The 24846-nt window shown below is 40.4% G+C and overlaps 2 protein-coding genes across 4 annotated transcripts in view; both read left to right on the plus strand.

Moving 5' to 3' along the window:
* LOC106087132 (antigen 5 like allergen Cul n 1-like) lies at positions 1-23925 on the plus strand. 2 transcript variants are annotated; one of them, XM_013252060.1, is made up of 5 exons: positions 1-13; positions 207-294; positions 22917-23046; positions 23110-23504; positions 23565-23925. In XM_013252060.1, exons 3-5 carry the CDS (start codon positions 22927-22929, stop codon positions 23818-23820), a joined length of 771 nt encoding a protein of 256 aa, XP_013107514.1. In that variant the 5' UTR covers positions 1-13; positions 207-294; positions 22917-22926; the 3' UTR covers positions 23821-23925. The 2 variants fall into 2 exon arrangements, with proteins under 2 accessions (XP_013107514.1, XP_013107513.1); XM_013252059.1 differs by having other exon boundaries at positions 2-67.
* The window catches only part of LOC106087133 (uncharacterized), a 32249-nt gene that overhangs the window by 815 nt on the left and 6588 nt on the right, over positions 1-24846 (plus strand). The window contains exons 2-3 of one of the 2 annotated variants that reach the window (XR_009397942.1): positions 15294-15325; positions 15398-15564. Coding sequence is in view for 1 of the 2 variants with exons in the window: in XM_013252061.2 (XP_013107515.2) it covers positions 15294-15325; positions 15398-15505 (140 nt within the window). In the remaining variant the exon portion in view is untranslated. Of the gene's footprint in view, positions 1-15293; positions 15326-15397; positions 15688-24846 lie in introns of those variants that run through there. The other variant, XM_013252061.2, reaches the window with a different exon arrangement.

Raw genomic sequence — 24846 nt, forward strand, 5'->3', positions numbered from 1 at the left:
GCAAACACGAAGAGTAAGCAGAACTGTGGGAAATGCCAAAAAACTGTAGGAATTTTTCCATTCAGATGTAATTGGTCTAATGAAAGATTATTCGTTTTCGGAAGCTCGTTTTTTTGCTGACTTTTGTTGATGATTATTCAAGAAAATTGTTTGTTTATCCGATCAAGAATAAGTCTAATGTTTTCGTAATTTTTATTGAATTTTAGAAAACGGTTGAAAATCAATGTTCGAAGAAAATCAAGATATTGCTCTCGGATAATGGCTGTGGAGAACATTGCTCTCGGATAATGGCTGGTAACAATTTTTTCTAAATTTTTGCAAGGAAATGGAATAGTGCCAGAAGTCGTGTCCTTACACACCTGGACAAAATGGAGTAGCCGAACGAATAAATAGGACAATTATAGAAAGAGTAAGATGCATGTTAATTGATAGTGGTCTTGATCAACGTTTTTGATCACTGGAACAATTTTTCTAAATTTTTGCAAGAAAATGGAATAGTGCATCAGAAGTCGTGTCATTACACACCTGGACAAAATGGAGTAGCCGAACGAAGAAGTAACAAAAAAATTACAATAAGTCGTGACGTAGTATTTCTTGAGCATTCCAGAGTCAACGACAGATGCACAACCAGATAAGAGGATCATTTACGATGAAACTGATTCAACTGAAGAATTTTTTGGAGGAGACTGGCCGTCGAGTAGTAATATTGTCGACGGAATGATATTTTTTGGAACCTAGGCAATTTCAAATAAATCAAGTGCTAACATCTGATAATATTCGACGGTCAGAAAGAATTGCAAACAGAAATCATTCATAAACTGCATTTTCTGCGATAGAATATGTTTCGTCCGACTCTCAGAATTTCAAAGCGATGTCATCTGATGATGTTGGAAATTGGAAGGCGGCCATGCGCGAAGAAATGATTTCTCTGGTAGTTAATAGGATCTAAAGCAGTCAAATCAAAGACGAAGAATGACTCAGATGGAAGCCTAGACGCAGACGGAAGGAATAGATTATATAGAAACATTCTCTCCTGTTGTTCGCTATGAATCGATAAGATATTTGACGGCGTTGGCAGTCAAGCAAGCGCTCATTTAAAGGAAACCAAATATATGGAACAACCAGAAGGTTCTAGGGATGGTTCTAAGAAAGTTTGAAAAATCAACAAGGCATGGAATGAAACCATAAATAGAGTTATAATTCATATGGGTTTTGTGCAAGGAGATGTTGATAAATGCGTTTACCTGAAGGTATCAGAAGACAAGAAAATTTATATTGCGATATTCGTAGATGATGTTCACATATTTTCCAATGACGTAAACGCGATTAAATCAGTCAGAAACGTCCTTTCAAATAATTTTAAAATGAAAGATATGGGAGAAGTTTCAAATGTGATTGGCATGAGAATATCTCGGAACTAAAATTTATCAGTCGAAATATTTGTCCGACGTACTCATACGTTTTGGAATCAATTATTGTAATCCTTTATCAACACCCATGGACTAAAATAAGAAATTAACGGAAACTATGTCCCCAAAAACCGAAGCTGAGATGGAAAAAATTTTGAAAATTCCATACATGGAAGCAATTGGTTGCTTATTGTTTGCAACGTAGGTATCACGTCCCGACATATACTACGATGTGAAAGTTCTGAGCCGCTACAGTACAAATCCAGGTAGAGCACACTGGGAAGCAATAAAGGGGATAATAAAATATCTGAAAGGAACCATGGAAAAAGGGCTGATATACAAGAAAAACGAAGATGAAAATTTGGATGACCGCCATTCTACAACGGGCTACGTTTTTATTTTCCAATCTGCAACAATTTCTTGGACCACAAAAAGGCAACAAACTGTGGCACTATCTTCAACTGAAGCAGAGTTTATGGCTATCACACAAGCAATACAAGAGTCGTTTGCTTGATTCTGATGAGTGTCAAGATCCAGGAACTCTGCGACTAGGAAGGGGTGCGTCCAGAGGGATCTGGATCTAATCGAGTGTGTCTGGCTGTGCAGTTAAACAGGTGGCGTGTATTGTGCGGACCCTGGTTACGGCATTCTGACAGATCCCACTGCGTGTCACAGAGCTGACGAGACCACACTAGCGCTGCATAACTAAGCGCAGTCCGGCCAATTGCTTTGTACGTGGCCAACAAGGTTTCTTTGTCTGCACCCCAATTGCTTACGGCAAGTGACTTGACTTTATCGCTAATTGCTGTGGCATGTCGGCAGAATGTGTAAGAGCTGTGAAATGTGACGCCAAGTATTTTAGGACACTTGATGGTGAACATTTGGTGGCAGATATCTTCAGATTTCTTGCAGCGAAATATGAGGCAAGTTCGTTGAAGTAGACATTCAACCTATCGCAGATGTCATCAATGGGTGGAGGTCCTAATGCCGTTATCGTACAATCGTCCGCATATGATACGATTTCTATGCCGTCTGGAGGAGTGAAATGAAGGATAGGTGGAGTTTAAACAGTGCCGGAGATATCAACCCGCCTTGGGGAATTCTCTATTTCACCCTTCGGTGCTTCGACTTCTTATCCCTAAATTCCACAAATGACTTGGATACCACACAGATAATTCGCAACCAAGCGTTTCAGGCTTGGCTGGAGGGGCGTGTTGGCAATGTCCTTGAAAAGTTCGGCGAATGCCTTCGATAGGTCCAGTGCCACGAGGACTGTCCTATCACATGGCCTGGGCTGATTGACGGCACGCAAATGTGTGGGGTGATGGCATGGAAAGCAATTGTTGAGCTATGCAGTCTTCGAAATCCATGTTGATGCTAGACGAATGGGAATTCTCCTACGAGGCTAGGTAGGAGTTACGCCTCAAGCGTCTTTGGTACTAGTTAAAAAGGGAGATAGGTCTGTGCGACTCCCCCAAACTCGGGTCCTTTCCAGGCTTCAGTAGCGGGATCACTCTCACCATTTTTCAGACATCGACAACTATAAGAGTGTTCAAAGGCAGGTTGAGGACAGTAGTAAGGTACTCAACTCCAGGCAAATCCAAACTTTTCAGCATCAGTGTAGAGATTGCAATGCCCAACCCCTTGAATGATTTGGCACCGCGGATGACATTCGTAACTTCGCCCACGGTAAATTGTGATGGCTGTTCATCGACTCGAAGACCACGAATACGGCGAATGGCTGTCCTCCTTGCCGTCTCTCTCGGGATGCACAATAAATTGACGGTTGAGCAACCTGGCGCATCTCTTCGAATCAGTAACGGTTAAGTAGCCAAAAGTGACTAAGGCCCTGTCATCTCGTCTACCGGGGCTCGTGAGTTACTTAACAATAGAATACAGCTTGCCTAAACCGGCGCCTATGTTACACTGATCTAAGTGTTCCAGCCACAAATACGACCTGTGTTCGTTAGCAACCATTTTTATTTCCCTTCTTCTGATTGATAAACGTCCGGCGCTAAGAGGTTATGAAGCCGGGTGGTCGGTCGATGGTGAGAATTATGGACAGGTGGTCTGACCCCAAAGAGATGACGGCTTGCCGGGATACGTCACTCAGGAGATAAGGGGTTGCATTGGAAATGTCTGGCGCGCTGCTACACCTCCTCGTAATCCTACTGGACGACCTCATTTATCGTGCAAAACGTGGAGACTTCAATCTGCTCTGTCAAAGCAATGCCATGCTGGTCGTTACCCGGGGGAGAATGCCATGAAATGTGATGCGCATTAAAGTCCCCTAGAACCAGACGATTATGGCCAGATAGTAACCCACTTATGTCGGGGTTGTAAGCCTGGCTATTAATTGGGATACAGCTACCAACCGGCGGTATGTACATGTTGTAAAGCTCTATCTCGGCAGTACCGGATCTAACTGCTATCCCCATGCACTCCATGTAGGTGTCACTAGCACCAGGCGCGGCGAGATGGGTCTATATTGTATGGAATGTGGTTTACGAAGGCCTTACGTAGGGCACAGTATCCGTGACAACTGTGCAAGCTGCAGGTGTTGGTCAGCTTTGTCTTTTGAATCGATGCGACCAATATATTATTCCGACTCATAAAAGGCGGTTCTGGCAAACAGAACTGAACCAGAGTCCGTGGTTCTTTTCAATCCCGGCACGGACTAGATGCGTGCGGAGAAGGCACTGCGGGATGTGCCTTTCCCATGACGAAAAAAGGACGAACACGTACACTGAGCTAATATGGGATTTCAATAAGATTTTTGTAATCTGTGTGCGAAAACAGAATTAAATAAATCATATCAAACACATTCCCCATACAGAACGGGCTCCCAGAATATTCACACGGGAGAGTGTAAACGACTTCATTGTATCAGCGCCCACACTTCCTATTGACGTTCGTTAGCGTTTGGTCATCTGTCGTGTTGTTTTTTACTATTTGACAACTGAAAACTAAAAAAGTGCTCCTGAATCAACTGTGAGCTGTATTTTCTTCGTTTTTTGACGATTTTTTTTTTCTGTATTTTCTGGTATGAGTGCCTTGATTTTGTATTGTGGCCAGCGTGGAGACTGGAATTGTACGATTTTAAATGTTATTATAACACAAATTGTGAGTATCTATTTCTGCGTTCTGTTTATTTTAAAAAGTGTTATGCTGAAATTGTGTAAAGCAGAAAAATTAGAATGTGAGCAAATGAAATAGAGACCTTCCAAACGAAACAAATTTGAGGACATGGAAAAAGGTTGACGTGGCATTTTTTAATATTATTTTATTTTAATATATTATTATCCTTATAGAGACTATATAGGCTTAGAACGTTGACCGACGATAACAAACGCAGTATTTCTTCATTTGTATAATCGTGGGCAAATTGCTAAGATTGGTATTTATTGTGATTATTATTATACAGAAAAAACGAAAACATGGTTCAATTAAGAAATGCATTCATTCAAAAAAAAAAAATCGCTGAAATTCGGATAAACGAATTTGTTTCATTGATTAACAATTTTGTAATTTGGATTTATGACAAGCTCAAAAATCCAATAAAGCAGTTATAACTCAATAAAGCAATTTATTCAAAAGTTGTCCCTTTTCTCAAATAACATTTTTACCAATTTAATAAAAGGAAGTAATTGATATTTTTTGCATTATTAAAAAATATTTTATTTTATTGGATTAAATTGTTGATAAAACATGTAATATACTGATTTAAAATATTCATAATATAATTTAATTTTCTCAAAGAACGAAGAAAAGGTTGCCTTTCTTTTATAAGCATCTCTTCATTGTCGTAGATACCGTCTGTAAAAAGTATACTAAACAAAATAATTTATATACATATTAAAGTGATCTTAGCAAATTGCGCACGATACCACGAAATTTAGATCCACATGAAGGAATATTGCATTTGTTATCTTCTGCCATCAGCGTCGTTTTCCAAGCCAATACAGGTTCTATAGAGATTATAAAATAATACTTTTCAATACCTCGTTTACCTTTTTCTATGTCCTCAAATTTGTTTCGTTTGGAAAGTACCTATTTCATTTGTTCACATCCTAATTTGTTCCACTTTGTTATTTCAGGATAACACTTTTAAAAATAGATTGTTTTAACTTATCAATTCTTGTTTGAACCGTTGAGTGGAGCGGACGTATTGTTATTTCACTCCGCAAGAATTTTCCTGCATCTCGTAATAGGTCGTTTTTTGGAAGAAAAATTTAAGTCAATTAAGGATAGCTGCGATAGAGTTATCCATTAAGAGGTTGATGTTCTGCGTCTGTTTCCAGTGGAGCGGCAGATCTCGATCCCGGGAGTAGGCTTAGAATGGACCCCAAAGACACAACAGCTGCGGTGGTGGTGACGAAGACACCTGGTTCCAGTCTAAAGGTCAAAGCCGAACCTATTCTTTCTTCGCATGCCTATAATTTGCCTAGGCCATCGGCCTTTCCCGGCAAACCAACACGCTCTTTAAGAGGTTGGAATAATAGAAGACGCGTCGCTTTCAAGTTTATTGAGAGGCTTGGTGTGAATGATCCTATGATTTTCACTAATAGGGAGAGATTCTCTAAATTGGGCTAGGAAATTCGCTGCACAGGCTACCCCAAAGACAATACATCTAGATTCGGACTGCACGAACTGCACCGCAGTCATCCAAAAGGCTGCGGTCTCCTGGTGGGCATCCCATGCCTAAAAGAACTAGGGCGAACAACAGTAAGATGGGTCCAAGAACCTTTGCTAATGTCGCTAGGGACAGTTTGCTGATGGCAGTTTTCGACAAGGGAGAAGAACGGGGCTGCATACCTAAAATTAATTGGAGTGGGATAGTCAATGGACTGTCATCAGTATACTCGATGTCCTTGCGAAATTTCCTGGGTCTCCTCCAGATTGTGACGTTGCAGACTAATTGCCTTCGGCGATCAACGCTCAATTGAAATATATCATTGTGCGCTAAAAAAGATTGGTGAGATCTGGCCAGGTGCAGCACTAGATTTAGTCAAAAAGGAAGATATGCCTTCTCGACCTATGACCTATACCACAACAAGTCTGAAGTGGTTGTATCCCAAGGATTCAACAAGTTGAAACTTAAGCGATGAGGTTGGGGAATCAGTTGTTGCTCAACACTTGCCTGAGGAACTATCGACCACATCGTTTAAGTCTGGCGGATTGCAGGAGACTGAAAATTCGCCTACCACAATCGAAACAGAAGGGGATGGCATCGAAATGGGACCCGACAAGCCTGTGTGGGTGGGTCATCCAGTTGGACTGGGATCAAGGTGTGCGCCGGCGGGGAAGCAAGGAACTCATAAAGTACTTCGACAGCAGCAGCTAATGAAGCTTCTAAGGAGGAATCGTCCACACCGCAAGTACCCAGTGTCGTGAGGAAGAGTTGTTCCATGGCTTTCTCACCTGCCCCTGGATGCGTACGGCAGTTCATTATGACAAGTTCTAACGAATCTTGTGAGGATGAACTCCTGGTGGAACCAAAAGATGAGGCTAACACAACAGTGGTGGAAGTTCTGAATCCTGACTATGGTCCGATTTCTACAGATAAATCTCCACCATTGTGAGGCCGGTTCGGCGGCGCTACAGGTCCTTCTAATGGCTGGGGGATTTGACGTGGTTCTTATCCAGGAACCATGGATGTGTGGAGGAATGGTACGTGGACTAACAATTCGGGGGTTTAAACTTCTCAAGGGTACGGGGAATGGGAGACAAAGAGCCTGTATTCTTGCAAAGGGTAGTCTAAATGTTTTTCTTCTTCCGTTACTAAGCACTGAAGATTTAGTAGTAGCCAGCCTTGAAATAAACAAGTCTCATTACTGGCTGGCTTCCCTATATATGGCACAGGATTCAGAGATGCCGCCTTCAACCCTTAAGTCGCTGGTTGAAGCTGCTACTGTAGGGAAGAATAGCCTCGTTGTTGGAAGTGATGCTAATGCACATCACCAGATATGGGGAAGTTCAGATGTCAACGAAAGGGGTGAGCTGCTAATTGATTATATTTTAAGTTGCAATTTGGCGATTTGTAAAAAGTGGGATAAACCGACCTTTATTACCAGGAACAGGCAGGAGGTACTAGATATTACATTTGTATGGGAAGATATGAGTGGAAGAATATGCGATTGGGAAGTGTTGGATGACTATCGCTTCTGTGATCATCGTTATATTAGTTTTAGCCTTGGAGAAAGTACTGAGATAGTGGTCCCTCGGCTAAACAGAAGAAAGGCGAATTGGGATAAATTTCGCCACGAATTCTGCACCACTATCCTTTCTAGACTAGAAAAGGAAGTGGAAACTACGGAGGATATAGACATAGTGGTCAAGCGGATCACGAAGTCCCTGAATGACTCGCTTGTGACAGCATGTCCTAGTGCCAAGCCAAGGGGCAAACAGTGACCGCCATGATGGACCGCAGGGCTGGTTGGTCTAAGGACCGAATGCAGAAAACTCTTTAACAGAGCAAAAGCCGCAAGAGCACCACACGATTGGAGGATACATCTGAAGCCTCTAGGCTAAGGAAGATTCTGTCCTCGAGACCTATAACGGTGGGGTATTTTTTTCTGTCAGCCAACACACAGGGTATGTCCCCTATGAATGCAGTGCATTGCGTTGGCGAGAGGTAATTAGGAAATGGAGGGGGGGAGGAAAGGATGTAGTGCTTATTGACATTTGTCTTAAATCTTTGGATGTTAAAGTGGGTTGGAAAAGCATTAGCCGGAAGTCGGTTCCACATACGAACTGTTCGGGCGAAATAAAATTTCTCTATATAATGCATTGTGCGGTCCGCTGGCCAATCAATTGCAAACGGGTGTGAGTTCCGGGAATGTCTAGTATTTCTGTCATACATCTCTATAACAGGAATATGAAGACGAATATCAGACGAACACACACCATGAAAGTGCCGAACAGCGCCAAACAACCCACATTGCGACGATGTGAAGGGAGGCAATAAAGTTGGATACTCCACTGTCCCCAATCAACACCATCGCTCTCCTCTGTACACGGTCCAATAGCTCCAGGGATGATTTTGAAGCTCCTGCCCATATATGTGAGTTGTACTCCATTTTCGGTCTTTTGAAAGTGATGTAGATGTTAAGAAGATCAGACGGAGTCAAGTTATTCTTACACCGTTTAAGGAAGCCTAAACACTTGAGTGCTTCTTTCGACACTTCAAATACATGTTTCGTCCAACGGAGATCTCTTTGTATTTTCATGTCCAGAACATCAAGAGTTTCTGATTGCTCAACATCTACACCGTTGATAGACAAAGTTGATCGTAATGGGTCAGCGAATCATTTCTGTGACAACTAGCAGCACTGAATCTTTCGTGCATTAAAATGGACAGCAAATCCTGGCATAGTGTATCGTCCATAACCCGCCTCTTGTCCTCAATCTCTCGAAGACTCGGCCTATGGTCGAATGGGTACGAATGACAGAGATTACTATCATCCGCCAATGAGTAGATCGGATTCGATGTCTGATTCAACAGATCATTGATGAAAATAAGAAAAATAGCAGGAGAAAGAACAGAGCCCTGGGGGACACTTGCGGTCAATTTGTGCTCATTGGATGAGAACCCATTTATAACGACTCGAATAGTGCGTTCTCTGAGAAAGCCCGAAATAAATCGAACGAAGCCATTAACGACACCAAATGCGATAAGCTTTGATAGTAGTGCACCGTGCCAGACCCTATCAAATGCCTTGGAGATATCCAAAGCCACAGCCTTACTCTCACCAAACTGGTGGATTGAGCGACTCCAACTTTCTGACAGAAGTGCCGCGAGGTCGCCCGTAGAGCGATTTCTTTGAAACCCATACTGTTGGTCGTTAAGAAGGCCATTAAACTCTAAATACCTCACAAGATGGTGAACAACCATGCTCTTCATGACCTTGGAGGGAGCGGAGCATATCGCAATTGGCCGATAATTCACAGGATAGTTTGGCTCACCTTTCATGGTTATTGGCTGAACTTTCGCAACCTTCCAACGCGACGGGAAGACTCCCGCACGGTAGGCAAGGTTGAAAAAATTTCTTAAGGGACTAGCGAGAGTCGAAGAACACTTGCGTAAGACAAGTGTTGATATTCCATCCGGGCCCGTGGATTTAATTACGTCTATATTCTCAAGAACCCTTTTAACTTCACTAGTTCGAAAAAAATTTCGGCCATGACGTCAGATACATTTTTGATTGAGGGGAGTAATTGTTGCTATCCGACAGGGAAGAGTTCCCTGCAAATATATCAGTCAACAGGTTAGCCTTATCAACCGGGTCAGTGAACGTTTGGTCGTTCTTAACAAGAGTTGCAATAGATGATGAACTACCCTTAACTCTTTTCACGAACGACCAAAAGCTCTTACTTCCTCGTGTAGACGCAAGAACCTTATTACGCAGACGTTGTTCGTAAAGGAATTTTTCGTGAAAGTTTGGTGGCATTGGACACATGCGATATGTGTCGGTTCGTTTACTAGTTGCGCCAAACCATTGTGCGCAGCGAAAAGCTCAACGTATTGGCCCTCAGGAGTCGTGTGACTCGAATGGGAAGCCAGGAGGAGTTGTGGACATTGAAATCCCCAGCGACAATGATTTGACTGCCCAGAAAATCCCCCAAAATATTTGTAATGGAATCAGAAAGGGCGTCAAAGCCGTTCATGGACCCTCCCTTTCTGAGTTTGGACTTCTATATAAAAATCCAAAGTGCAGTACATGTGATCCAATCCCGAATTTAACCCAAAGGGAGTTAAATTTACGATCCTGTGAGTCCAGGTATTGTCGTCTTTGGAACACTACATCATTGCGTACATATACCACGAGACCTCTGTGCGAAATAAAGAGACAGAGCTAGAATGTTAGGACGGTGAAAATGAATATGTGCATGCACCGCAAAGAAATTCGCCCTCAGCCCTCGTATATTGGCCGAATGTATTTTAAAATCACCAATCATTTGAACAACCAGAAGAAAAGAGAACAAAAGCAAACACTAATGTATAATAAAGAAAACAAACTCGTTCACTCCTCACATTTGAATACCCCCTCTGCTAAGTGTTATGCCTTAAGCAGTGGGAGCATAGCAACAAGAGAACTAGAGTATAGAATTCATTACACGAGGGGGAATTGGGAGGGGGGATGGGCAACGAAACACAATACACACATGAGACTATAAAAGCTCTTTGTATGGTGCATTCATTTGTTTCTGCTTGTCATCTCAGTGAGAGCAGAGTGGTAGCGGCACGGCACTGTTGATTGGTTGTTTGTGGATTAATTGCAGTGTGGAGTAACTGTGTTGATGATGGTGTTGTTATTGGCTTAGGATGTTATGGGTATTTCGTTTTTTTTTTGTTATTCGCGTTTTGTTAGATATCGTTATTATTATGTTTGGGTTTGTTATTATTGATCTATTTAAATTGACACTATGTTATGTTTGAATTTTGTTTGATTCTGTAACGGAGGGGACACTAACAGCCCTATTCTGAACAACAATTCCCTGGGAGTTTATTCCCTACTCCCTTTTCCCCTATAACAATTTACTGTGAGTTTTTCCCTAATCCCCTTTCCCTTATTCTAAACAAACTTCGAAAAAGCGAAATCTCTCCCAGGGAAAAAGTAACTATTCTGAATCGATATAAAAGGGAGAATGAGGCGATAAAACTTGGGAAAAATTCCACCAAACAAATGAAAGGGAGTTAGGATAAAAAATTAAATTTTATTTTTTTTTATAAAAAAATGGTACCACTGCCTATTTTTCACTTTTTCATCAAAAACAAATACAAATTTTGTTAGGTTCTCCCGGTTTAAATGTGTCATGTACACACCATAGAAGATTTTCTTAAGATTTTCAATTTTATTGGCACTCCGTTTCGAGTCGGATACTTAAAGGAGGTCCCTTATCATTGAGCTTAAAGTAGAATCGGGCGGCACTCAATGATACGCAAGAAGTCTTCTGCCTGTTCCTTAATGGAATGTTAGTGGGCAATTATTCAAAGATACTTGGCGCCACATTTGGCAGCATTTACTCCACAGGAGTAAGAATAAATCCATAAGTCGCTTTCCGGCAGCACTATGTCCAGCAGCCGTCCCAACCACCAAGAAAAGCGTCCGCCGGCCGTAAATGTCGATTAGATCTTTAAGTTCTAGTTCCATAAATGTAGGCCTTTAGATAAAACGGCGTATCAGGCAGACCACCACAGCATTCATACGATTCAGACACCTTAACTCCTTTTGGCAAGGGAAAACGCCAACATGCAGGATGTGTGCAGCGCATGCAACCAGGGACAACACGCCACAATTAATCTGTCAACCAGACCACTCTGGAAGCATCTAATGTAGCCAACGATTGTTGGGTGAAGACGGAAAGTTGTTGTCACAACACAGAAATGTGATGACAAGCTGTAGGCCATAATTGTGCCCTATTAAAATAAATGAAGAACTTAAAACAAACTTTACAGAAGCAACATTAAACATGTTTGTAAATTTTTTGGCAATCTTTATAACTTCTTTTTGCTTATTTTTTCATTTTATGTTCTTTTTCCAAAAAATAAAATGTATAGCCAAAATAAAACAGCTGAAGCAAAACAGCTTTTCTCGAGAATTCGAAATTCCCTCTCTCAAAAATTTCCTCTCCCCATTCAATCAGAATAGTAGGATTTTATTCGAGGGAGAAATCAATTTCCCGGGAGTTTTCAGAATTGGGCTGTAAATGTAGCACTGTAGGACGGCGTTTGTACGGATTAAGGACAGATGCATGTCTACGCGACGACGGACAAAGGCAAAGTATATCCAGAAGTCAGAGAATGTATGGACAATGTCTAGTACGGAAACACTAGAACTACTCGTTGATACACATTTTCCGGGACAACGTGACGCCAGACAAATTGTGTCTGAGCCGAAAATCCTTTGGGCGATAAGAAGTTTCACCTCCTTTAAGTCGCCAGGCCCCGATGATGTATCACCGGTTGAATTAAAAGCTGTGTCTGATAGACTGGTTCCCTGGCTTAGGGAGATATACTCTGCTTGTATCAGAATGTTATATATACCTGTGGCATGGAGGGACACGAATGTCATTTTCATTCCAAACGCAGGAAAACCTTACCACACGAAGGCGAAAGATTTCTGTCCTAATAGTCTGTCATCCTTTATGCTAAAGACTCTTGAGAGGTTGATAGAAACATATCTTAGGGCAAAGATCTCTGGGGATCGCCTGTCGCGGCAGCAGCATGCATATATTAAAGGCAAATCCCCTGAAACAGCCCTTCACGACCTAGTCGGCAAGCTTGGGATCTGTGGATCTATGGATATGGGTCTGTGGATATGGATCAGCAGAGGAACTCCTCAATGAGGTGTACTGTCGTCTCTACTTTCGAATATAGACATTAATAACATATTATTGTCTCTGAAAGAAAAAGGCGTAAAAGTGGTCGCGTATGCTGATGACGTGGCAATTGCGGATAGGGGAAAGTTTGCCACATTTTGGAAAGGGCAAGAAATGCCACTCTTGCCCTATAATCTGCAAAAGAGCCATTGGCAAAAGTTGGGGGTTTAGACCGCGTGTCATGCGTTGGGTATATACTGAAGTTGTCAGACCTATAATGCTATATGGTGTTGTTTGGTGGACGGCGCTTCAAAAATCCACCTACTGCTCAATACTTAACCGGATCCAAAGGATGGCTTGTTTGTGCATCACAGCCACACTGAGGACGACACCATCTGAATTTAAAACTACATCTTATGCATCTGGACATTGTGGCTACCCAAATTGCAGCGACCACTGCCGTGAGGTTAAGGGAGCTTTCTCATTGGTCATGTGGCGGCTACGGGCACTGTGTTATCCCTAATACAATATCCGATATTCCAGGCAGTGTGGATTACACCCTACCTGAGCCGCTTTTTGATAAAAATGACTGTTCCACTATTCCTGATAGAATAGATTGGATCTACGTATCCCTGGTAACAGAAGTTACATAGACTTCTATACGGATGGTTCTAAACGAAAGGACTAGGTAGGCTGCGGGGACTAGTCATGTTGAGAAGGTTACCCGACCTTGCAGATCCTTGCAATTAAAGAAGTGAGGGGATGGCTATGATATAATGTCATAACGACAACTGGCATAAATATCTTCTCAGACAGCCAGGTATCCATTAAATCCTTGGAGAACGTATTTCTAAACACAAAAACCACCCCTAACTGATCTCGACAGCCGAGATGACTGAACAGTTCAAAATTCACCTGTTCTGAGTGCCGGGCCACAGAGATATCTCAGGGAATTGGGACGAGCTTGCGAGACTAGGAACTATTCTACACATTCCAGGGAAACTGGAATGTGTGAGTATGCCTCCAGCAACATGTAAGCTAAGCTGTCAGGACCAGTCCCGAAGGACAACGAATCATAGATGGTCACAAAGAGGGAGCTGTGAGCATTCCAAAACTATGTGGCCTCATCTAGATTTGAAGAGGTCTACCGCTTTGCTATCATAGGCTAGAACAGACGTCTCAGTCATTGTGTCCGTCATGACAGGTCACTGTCTAATCGGAAAACATGCTGACAGACTGAAGGTTGCCAGCAGAAGGAAATCGAGGAAGAAGAGACTATAGAACACTTTCTGTGTGTGTATCCCGCAATAGCAGTCAGAAAACCTACCACATTAGGTTCTCATATATTTGAGAACCTGTCTGATTTAGCGAATGTGAACATTTGCAAGTTATTGGGCTTTTAAAGCGATCTAGATGGTTCAACGGAAGGAACCAGAAGTTGTTTTCCTTTTTCTGTTCCCGTGGTATCACAATGGAAAAAAACGGCCAAGTGAATCTGATGGCAGACTACCACTTAAACCTAACCTAACCTATTCAAATATTGGTTCCATTAACCTGGAACGTAGAATATTGCACTTATCCGCTGAATTATGGTAAAATTTCCATCTTCAGTGGTCTAGATATAATATTGCACATTAACAAACTAAATAATTCCAGTTTGGATACTAACTATATCACAGCCCACACAACATAATTACAAATTTCATTAGGTCTATTGTAAAACGAACTAATATTCTATTGAAATACACTTTGGTGTTATTGCACAACGTTATTGCAATGCGCCTTTCGCTTAGATCTTCTTCCTTTTATTTTGGGCGCCATATGCCTCTATATTGGCGATGACTCTTGGTCATAGGATCTCAACCCGCAAAGGCTATCCCAGAGGAATAACAAGATAAAATAAAACGATCCACTAAACATAACCCACAAAGACACTGCATTGATCTAGGGACTTTTGATGGACGTGTCCTGTGCTGGGCCCTCCCTTATTCAGACCCCTATGACCACACACTTTATTTACACATTTACCTCGTTCAAACCCCTTCCACTGAAAGGTTCACACAAACAATATAATTTCAAGATTCCTATATTAAACAAACACAATTATTTATTAACAAAGAAAAATGAGGGGTTTATAAATGTAATAATACAATTTTTGTTTTTATCTGTTCTATTTTCTTCTTAATTACTATTCACAAACTGTAATCAAAAATCACGAATAAAAATAGAAAATAATACTAGTTATTTTTTTATTACTTATGCATTTGGCTCACTCTGGAGTTAATCACAGATCTAGAAATTCTTTAGTCCTACTGTGCGTCTCAATTTCCTCCGACGCCTTCGCTTACTATATCTAAGCAACAATTACTTTTTTTTACTTTTTACTCAAATTGACTTTCTCTAGACCTAACCTATTTCTCCCATATATATATTTTTGTTTGTCTTTTCTTCTAAAGTGCTTTAATTTCTATCTGCAAATATGTCTTTAATTTTCTGATTTAGACTTCTTTTTATGTTGCCATTTTGGAGTAATCAACAAAATGTTATTCGTTTATTTAACAGCAGTTAACGGGGACGAACACACACATATTACGGTAAGTTATTACCTTGACTTCCAAGACACAGTTCTGATTGGTTTGATTTACTCTTTTTGTTCTCTTTACTAGATGGATTGTAACAATGACCGGTGGTTATATACTCGCTCTTGCACCCCAAAGGTGGAAATTTCGTTTGCTTTTCTTCGCAGTTGCAATCATTCGTCGCAGTTGCATTAAAAAAACTGCAGGACTCAAGCAGAAAAAGAAGCACTGGCCTCCGTCCACAGAAATTGAAGGTCAGTGCATATATAGGTATACCTTGAATGATCCGTACAACGAAACACATCGAAATACTACTTTACCACAAAACTGGTTACACATTAAATACTCACAACGAACAATTTAACATCAAATATAGGGCACACACAGTAAAATTTCTTGTTTGCTTTTACTTGTTTTATTACCACTTGGAAATCCTCTTAAGCTTAAATAAAGGTAACTCTTTTCCGGTCGGTCCGCTGGCGTAAAAAAAGCTAATTTGACTTCGACCCTTTTTTATATGGTCACTAGCTGAACCGACCCGCTCCGCTGCGCCTTTTTTGACTTTATGTGGAACAAAATTAAAGAGCTTTTAATGAAATGCCATACTACGAAAATGGTATATCGTTTGACTCACAGTATAACAATATAACTGCCTTCATCTGAATCGATATGATTTAATTTGTCTATTAATTGTGTTTAGTGCCATTCTTAAAAGTCTTTATTTGAGCCCGATATTCTTATGTGGATTTTAGGAGTGGAAAGGCACCCTGGGTGATGGTTGGTGGGTTTAGGGTGTAGTGTGGAACCCAAAAACGTGGTCCTGAAAATGGGTATCAATATTCGTATTCTATTGCCAAATAGCTTTTTTTGAGCCCCATATCGCGGTGATCAGTAAATACTTGCTGTTTTTGGGGTGTTATGGGAAAGGGTCAGACTTCCAGAAAATTGGTGCCGAAAGAGGGTACCAATTTCGAGGTCTACTCTCCAATACTTTTCATTTGAGACCACCAAGCTCTTAGCCCTGAAGATTATCAACATGGTGCAATACTCTCAATTTTGCAAAAGTCAGTTAATGTATCCGGTTTGGGGTATGGGCCGTAAAAACTCAATATCGATCTCTACTCTTTTTAAGACCCGAATTGACATTGTGAGAAAACACGTCCTATTTGGGGGTTGTTATGGGGATGGGATGTCCCCTAGACAGTTGGTCCCGAATGTTGATATAATATACGTGGTCTACTCCCAAATACCTTTCATTTGGCCCTCATATTTCCATAGTCGCTAAACCTGTCCGGTTTGGGGACTGTTTTGGAGGATGGAGGCCACTCCATGACTTGGCCCTGAAATATATATATTAGATTCGTGTTCTACTCTAAAATACCTCTTATTTGAGCCCCATATTGCAATGGTCAGCAACACTTCAGATATCAAAAAATGTAGTACTCTATTTTCACTACGGGTTCATTATGCACCATCTGTGAACATTTCAAGAAAATCGGTTCAGCCGTTTTTGAGTCTATACGGAACAAACATACAAACAAGCAAACACAAATTCATTTTTATATATAAGAAAGATTTCTGCTGCACCTATAATGTTCTTCCCATTATCTAAATATATATTTTGTGGAAACCCTTTTCTACCTATGAAACGAGCTAATGTTGCCAGAAAAGATTGAGTTGATTAATCACGTGTTGCTCCTAAGTGGATTGTTTTTGTCGCAAAGCAAATAAGTGGCAGTTGACCAACAACAAAATATTGAGTGCACCATCTGTCAACATCAGTGTTTAGTGCAACTCTGATTTTGTGTATGTAACTATTTTGCGCCATTTTTCGTTCTTTGTGTGTGTTATGGCTCTTAACTATAGTACAGACACGCTCAATACTCGTTGACAGATACTGCACTTCGCGAGAAAAAATTGTACTCAGCTGTTTACGGTACACTACCTGGTAATTATGTCATGGATATTACCCTTGGTTATTTAACATGCTCGTTCTGTTTCGTTTGCTTTTGATTACGAAGGGCCCTTCAAAGTCTACCCATGTGTTCGTAAAGGGTCTAGATGAAGTCGTATGTTGTTTATACCATGTCAACACACACTAGTTCACACTAATTGACATGTTTTCAAAATTGCACACTCCATCGTAAATGTAATGTTTTTTTCACTTTAAGGCTGGTACAACGTTCTTTTTTGTGGAAAAATTTCCGAAATCGTTTAGCACATTTGATGTTTTTTTTGGGTTTCTTTGGCCAAAATGTTGCCATTTACATATAATAATTAATATGACGTCAAACAAATTTATGAGCTGTGATTTCAACAAAAACCCACCCCTTCATTATTAATAAATAATGAAACACAAAACAATTTAAAAAGAGACAAATTTGCCATTTATTTATAACAACAATTAGATTTTGTAGTATTTCACTGTTTTACGTTAAATAAGCGCAACTTTCCAAAAGCCTTTGTCAGCATCTTCCACTTTTATCCAAATATCGTTGTTGCAATTGCAAAAGCACAACTCATTATTTCACAAACCTTTTTATTTCGTACAGATTGTTTGAGTTGTTTGTTGTGAAAGAAATATTTATTTTTCTTTTGAGTATATTTAATTAAATTTAAAAAATGCTTTCTTACTTATGCATCCACAAACACTTTATTTATTTTCCACCCGGAGTAAATACATGTGAGCAACATCACTAACAAACACTCAGTTAGAATTAGAAGTTGACGATCGCGTTTATTTCGCGTAAGAAAATGACTTGTAGCACAGCGACTGTGCAGTGCTCTCCATGGGCGTCCCGAAATGTAAATAAAAAACAAATTATAACCAAACGAACACATTTCTGCAAATTTTCCGTTTGTTATTTATATGGAGTTTCAACCCGAAAACCGAATATAGATAGTATTAGTCGATATAGGGCAAGATATATTCATTTACAGGTAGTGGCAGTTGCCCTACAACAAAATGTTGAGTGCACTATCTGTCAAAATCAATTATTAGTGCAACTCTGATTCTGTATATGTTACTAGTTCCCGCTATTTTTCGTTGTTTGTGTGTCATGGTTCTTTACTATAATACACACACAACCAAAACTCGTTGACAGATAGTGCACTTCGCGAGAAAAAATTGTATTTAGCTGTTTACGGTACACTACCTGATAATTATGTCATGATATAGGGTACAAATTCTACAATTGTCTATAACTTTTTTGATAAATTGTTTTAATCGGAATATCCAAAATTCTGTACGGATGAGTCGGGACATAAGTTGATTACCTCCATGCATTGAGGCCTGAGGGTTGGTATTCTATCTCCTTTCGGAATAGTCGCAAAAATCTTTTATTCCGCGAGCGGATTTTGACAGAGTACTACCTTTTCACCTATTTTCCTACGGCGTTTTGCAGACTTTTTTATGTGGAGTTTGACGCCTGAAAAGCTGAACAGAATACTCAGCTTTATGTATAAATTCTACAAATCGCTAATCATGGGATTAATTAATATAAATTCTATAATTTTGAGCTAAGAAAATACAAAGGCGAGCTGAGGAAGGCTCAAAACAAATCCTGGATGGAATTTTGCACCTCCGTGGATGATTTAACTGACGCCTCTAGGTTAAGGGAGATCCTATCCTCGAAACCTTTTACAATGGGATAAATTCAGAAGTCGGAGAATGCATGGACAATGTCGTATGAGGAAACACTAGAACTAAGTGTTGACACACACTTCCGGCGAAACTCTCGAACGGACAACGTTGCTTTAGAAGAGGTTGTCACTGCATTCGTCGGAGGTAATTGAGAAAATTGTGTCAGAGCCGAAAATCCTTTGGTCGATAAAAAGTTTCGACTTTATTAAGTCGACAGTTTGAATTACAGACTGTGTCCGATAGGCTGGCTCCTTAGCTTAGGGAGATATACTCTGCTTGTAACAGCATGTCATATATATCTGTGTGATGGAGGGACATAAGGTAATTTTATTCTAATAGCAGGAAAACCGTACCATACGAAAGCGAAAGACTTTCACCCTATTAGCCTGTCATTCTCCATGCTGAAGACTCTTAGAAGGTTGATAGAAACATATCTTCTGGGAAAGATCCATGAAGATCGCGTGTCTCGGCAACAGCAGGCATATAGTAAAGGCAAATTCACTGAAATAGCCCTATACGATCTAGTCGGAGACATAAATGGTTATCTCGCTGTCAAAGAATATACAAAGGTAGCTTTTCTTGACATTGGGGGTGCTTTCAACAATGTAAAACCAATGTCAATCATGAAGGAGCTGGGGTTTCCGAGCATCAACACTACAGTAAAAAAGTTTATTAATAACTTATTTACTAAAAGATGCATTACGGCAGGTTTGGAATCTGTAGATCTTAAAAGATGGGTCAGCAGAGGAACGCCTCAAGGAGGTGTACTATCTGCTTTACTTTGGAATATAGCCATTAACAATATATTGTTGTCTCTAGAAGAAAAAGATGTAAAAGTATATGCTGATGACGTGGCAATTGCGGTTAGGGGAAAGTTTCCCAGCACTCTTAGAGATATACTTCAGGAAACTCTTCGTGCCACAGCAAAGGGGGTAACCGAAAGTGGTCTGGGCGTAAATCCATGCAAGACAGAAGTAGTTCTTTCCAGCAGGAGATACAAGTTACCTACAGTGGCACCTGTATTCATGGGAGAAGAGAATGTTCCTGAAGAATGCTGAAAGTGCAAAATATCAGAGTGTTTTGCTGAGCAGGAAGTGGAACTTTAAATCCAAAAATTTGGGAAGGGCAAAAAGGTAACTCTTGCCCTACACTGGATATATACTGCAGTTGTCAGACCTATAATGCTATATGTTGTTGTGCTCTGGTAGACGGCGCTTCAAAAGTCGATCTATTATTCAATACTCAACCGGATCCAATGGATGGCTTGTTAGTGCATCACAGCAGCACTGAGGACGACACCATCTGATGCACTGAATTTAATGATACACCTTATGCCTATGAACATTGTGGCGAGACAAATTGTTGCGATCACTGATGTGAGTCTAAGGGAGCTTTCCCTTTGGTCATGTCGCGGCTCCGAACACTGTGTTATCCATGATACAATGTCCGATGTTCCAGTCAGTGTGGATTACAGCCTGCCTGAACCGCTTTTTGATAAAAGGTACTGATCCACTATTCCTGATAGAACCGATAAGGAACTACGATATCCCTGGTCATAAAAATTAAATAAACTTCTATACGGATGGTTCCAAAGTAAAGGACTAGGTGGGCTATGGGGTGTATTCTGAAAATCTAGAACTAGTCATGTCGAGGAGGTTACCCGACCTTGCAGATCCTTGATGCCAAGATATAATGTCATAACGACAACTGGCATAAATATCTTATCAGACAACCAGGCAGCAATTAAATCCCTGGATAACGTACTTCTGAATTCAGAAGCATCCCAAAATTATTTAGCCAAATCTAGATTTGAAGGTAGAAACTACCGCTTTGCTGTCACTGGGTAGAACAGACGTCTCAGCCATTGACAGGTCACTGTCTGATCGAAAAACATGCTGACAGACTGAAGGTGGCAAGTAACAGCTTTTGCATAAGCTGTGAGGAAATCGAGGAAGAAAAAGCACTGGCAGATCAAGAGTTCCATTTTGGGTTCTCATTTCTTTGAGAACTTGTCTGATTTAGCGGATGTGAACATTCGCAAGTTGTTGGGCTTTTCAAAACGATCAACGGTTGGAACTAGAAGGCATCTTCTTTCTCCTGTTCCTGTGGTATCACAATGGACGAAACGTCTAAATGAGTCTGATGGCAGGCTGCCACTTTAACCTAACCTACCCTTGTCAAAAAGGTACTCATTTGATAATGAAGAAGACGTTGCACAGTGGCATGGAAAAAAAATAAGTGGAAATAAGTCTGCCATTTTGGAGCGGATAGAGATATCTTCATGAAATTTTACATGGTTATAGCTAAGGTGTTTTCCAGTTTATATGCAAAAGTCCCAGGGGTCCATTGATAGGCCTTCAAAGTTGGAGTTGGTCACTTCGGCCCTACAAAATTTTGTTCGGGCTGTCAAAAGCCCATGTAAAATTTCGGAGCCCTTATAATTCCTTACGAGTTGAAGCAGCTAAATTTAAACGAACCACCCTCTTCAAACTATCAGAAATTTCTGTATTATAATAATTAAAGCCTCTGGAATTCTTTCTTGTAAATCGCTTGGTCAGCTCGTCTACGTTATTATACACTTTCACATTCCTCTCTTTTCCTATTACACCTATTGCACGTATATGTAGTCTTCCACTTACCAACAGAATCAATTGAAGCTGAAAACCTTCTTTTAAAATACAATATTTAGCTTGTCTTATCTCATCTGTCACCTTATTTCGAGGTTGTCGATATTGGATATGGAGTGATATTAGTCTGAATCATTTCCATCTGCTATATGATAAATCGTGAATTTTGATTGACCTCTTCATGTCATTTGTGAACCAGGGTTCCGGCGGGTTTTTGACACTGTATAACCTCTAATAATGAGCTGAATGTGAATCGGAATCCACTCATTGATATGATAGAAGTATCTCCTGTTTTTTAATGGAATATTCATGGGACATTTAGTTAGAAGGATTGCCGATTTTCGAACTGCGAGGGGCTGTCTCCATAGTTCTCACATGGACCGCCTCCATCAGGAGAGAGAGAGAGATATTATCGATGCGAAGACATAACTACATACAGTTCAAGTAATACCTTCTGGGCTGTTTTCGTAGGCATCATCCAAATCATCATCTTGTGGATAGTAACCTCCACCCAGAAGCCATAAGGTGGATGAACATTATTTAGAGGGAGGGATTCAGCGCTACAAGAGAGAACCTCTAGATCAAGCGGGACTGGGCAACTTGCAGACACGGTAGCAGATGCGGTGAACGGCTAACGGTTGAATGGTGTTCTTGGACGAATAAATTAACCTCCCCAGGCAAACCAGAGTAGTTCTGGCTTAATAACGATGCGGCAGATACAGCTGCTCAACTCCTACAGAGAAAGGATTGATGCCAACGTGCAGGATGAGTGTCCCGATTGTGACCTGGTACCACACGTTACCTGTGTAACTGCCCAGCCAGACCCACTCGACTCAGGTCCCTCTGGACACAGCGCACCTTAATCACGGAGTGCCTGGAACTGGATATTCAATAGAACCAAGCAGACGAAAGATAGCAAAACAACACAGTGCTAAAACAGCAATGATACACTATGTGAAAACTTTTATACCGTTTACATTGCGAACTAAGGCCATGATTTATACATAGAGCATTTATATATGCTACAGTATGAATGAGATATATCGTAGCATATAAGATCTCAAATTTACAATAAATTCTTAACTAGTAACAAACACAGTTTAACATTTGATAAGACAAATATTGAATAGCTTTTATTTGCTTAATAGATAAAATAAATGTGTTCATCACTATATCGGAGTTGTTTACGAAAGAATTAAGAGGTACAAAGAAACACATTTATAAACATTTTCTAGGCCAATTGTAGTTTCAATTGCCAAAGATAAACTATAAAACTTGATTCATTTTAATTTTTTGATAACATTACGAATAGGAGATTCGTTCTGATAACACATAGTTTAGAAAAAATGAATCTTTTGGTCCACATTCTAAGTGTTTTGATTCTCATTGGCATCGCAATTGCTAGTGAATATTGTTCCTCATCGTTATGCAGCAGTGGGTCACATATAGCCTGTGATCACAGTGGGGTAAGATGTCGCAAATATAAGAAGGAATTTCAAATCGAAATCGTTATAATTATTTTGTGCTAGGATTTTGATTCATCGTGTCCTTCAGATGCTGCCATGGTCGAAATCGATTCATCCTTAAAAGACGCCATTATCAAATACCACAATGAGAAACGAAATTTGGTAGCCGGAGGAGAAGCTGCTAACCATGATGCTGCTTGTCGCATGGCTACCATGGAATGGGATGATAAATTGGCATACTTGGCTACACTTAACGTACGTCAGTGCAAAATGGCTCATGACGATTGTCGTAATACGGACACATTTAAGTACGCCGGTCAAAATTTAGCCTGGAGGACATTCTCGAGCGAACCAAATTACATTGAATTGGCAAATACCAGCATGGACATGTGGTACGATGAAGTGGAACACAGTAATATGGTTTACATTAACTCTTACCCCGAAAACTACGACGGACCGTAAGTTGCAACTATTTTCAAATTTCAGAATTCTTATAAATACATGTGTTTTACTTTAAGTGATATTGGACACTTCACAGTAATGATGAATGGACCCAACAATCGCCTTGGTTGCGCTGCTGCCACTTACGAAGCTGATGATCCCTCAAAGCAAACTTTTTTGATTGCTTGTAATTATGCCAGAACCAACGTCGCTGGATTAGCTGTTTATGAAAGTTGCAGTTCGGCAGGGTCATCTTGTACCACAGGCGAAAATTCTGAATATCCCAATTTGTGTTCAACATCTGAAGAATATGACGTCAATGATTTGTCTTAAATAGTTATATAATAATTCGGTTTTTGTCCGGTGTGCTTCGCTACACTCTAAAATTGTGTTAGAAAATAAATATTTCTCAAAGCATTGTGAAGCTTGTACACAGAAGATGAAGTCGTTCAAAATCATGGGTCATTTAACCGATCCACATTACAAAAGGGCTTCTTGTAAAACAAATGTAAGAAGAAAAAAAATATTTGACAAACCGTACCGGAAGTGAGAAAAGCGTACGTTTAGTACTGCCAAAATAGTACCAAATTTGGTATTTTTTTGCGGATTCAGCTCTCTGAATTTGGCAACGAACATTCTAAACTTCATACAATTATGTACCAAAAGAACAAAATAGTACGAAAAAGTTGAATTTTGCACAAGACGAACAGATAGAACTAGAATTTTGAAACTTAACGTATTTTTTTAACAGCTCGTAGGGTATTTCCCCTTAAATGCTGTTGTTGTAGCCACATTTTTATGTGGAGGTGGCGATCTTCGTCAAGCGTCCTGTGTGAGGAAACTCGATCCGATCCAAACAACCGATCGCCACGGGATCAAGGAGGCCATTGGTTATTTTATAGGCGCCAATAACTCGCCTTTTCATATCGAGCATCATAGGCACTCAGTATATATGCAAGAGCGCCCGATGCCGCTGATTGACCGCGACTGCCGTTGCGGCTACGCCGTATGGAACATTTCACTATACGCAACCAGGGGACGGGCCCGGTAGCTCGCAGCTAAGCTCCACGTGACAGCAATAAACACCACTCCCGTGCCGGGATAAATGCTATGCATTTTTTTAGCGAGTGGGAGGTCGCAACCTTATACTTTACATTGCAAATATTGCACAGTATTTAATAAGATAAGAATCTTGTTGTACTGGTATTACGAATAAATGAAATGAAAATGAATCGATGGGGAAAAGGGAGAGTAGTATTTATTGATATTTGCTTTAAATTTCTGGATGTCTGGTGGAAGGATTCTTGTTCGAACCATTGGGGGAGTGGACTTTTTGTGATTTGGCTCCGCAAGAATATT

This window comes from Stomoxys calcitrans, chromosome 4, assembly GCF_963082655.1.
Source record: "Stomoxys calcitrans chromosome 4, idStoCalc2.1, whole genome shotgun sequence".
Lineage (NCBI taxonomy): Eukaryota > Metazoa > Arthropoda > Insecta > Diptera > Muscidae > Stomoxys > Stomoxys calcitrans.

Bases quoted from the DNA above. Each gene is read 5' to 3' on its own strand.
- LOC106087132 (XM_013252060.1), top strand. From the start codon at position 22,927: ATGAATCTTTTGGTCCACATTCTAAGTGTTTTGATTCTCATTGGCATC. The intron at 23,047-23,109 runs GTAAGATGTCGC...ATTTTGTGCTAG, and splicing joins TAGCCTGTGATCACAGTGGG to GATTTTGATTCATCGTGTCC. The intron at 23,505-23,564 runs GTAAGTTGCAAC...TTTTACTTTAAG, and splicing joins CCCGAAAACTACGACGGACC to TGATATTGGACACTTCACAG.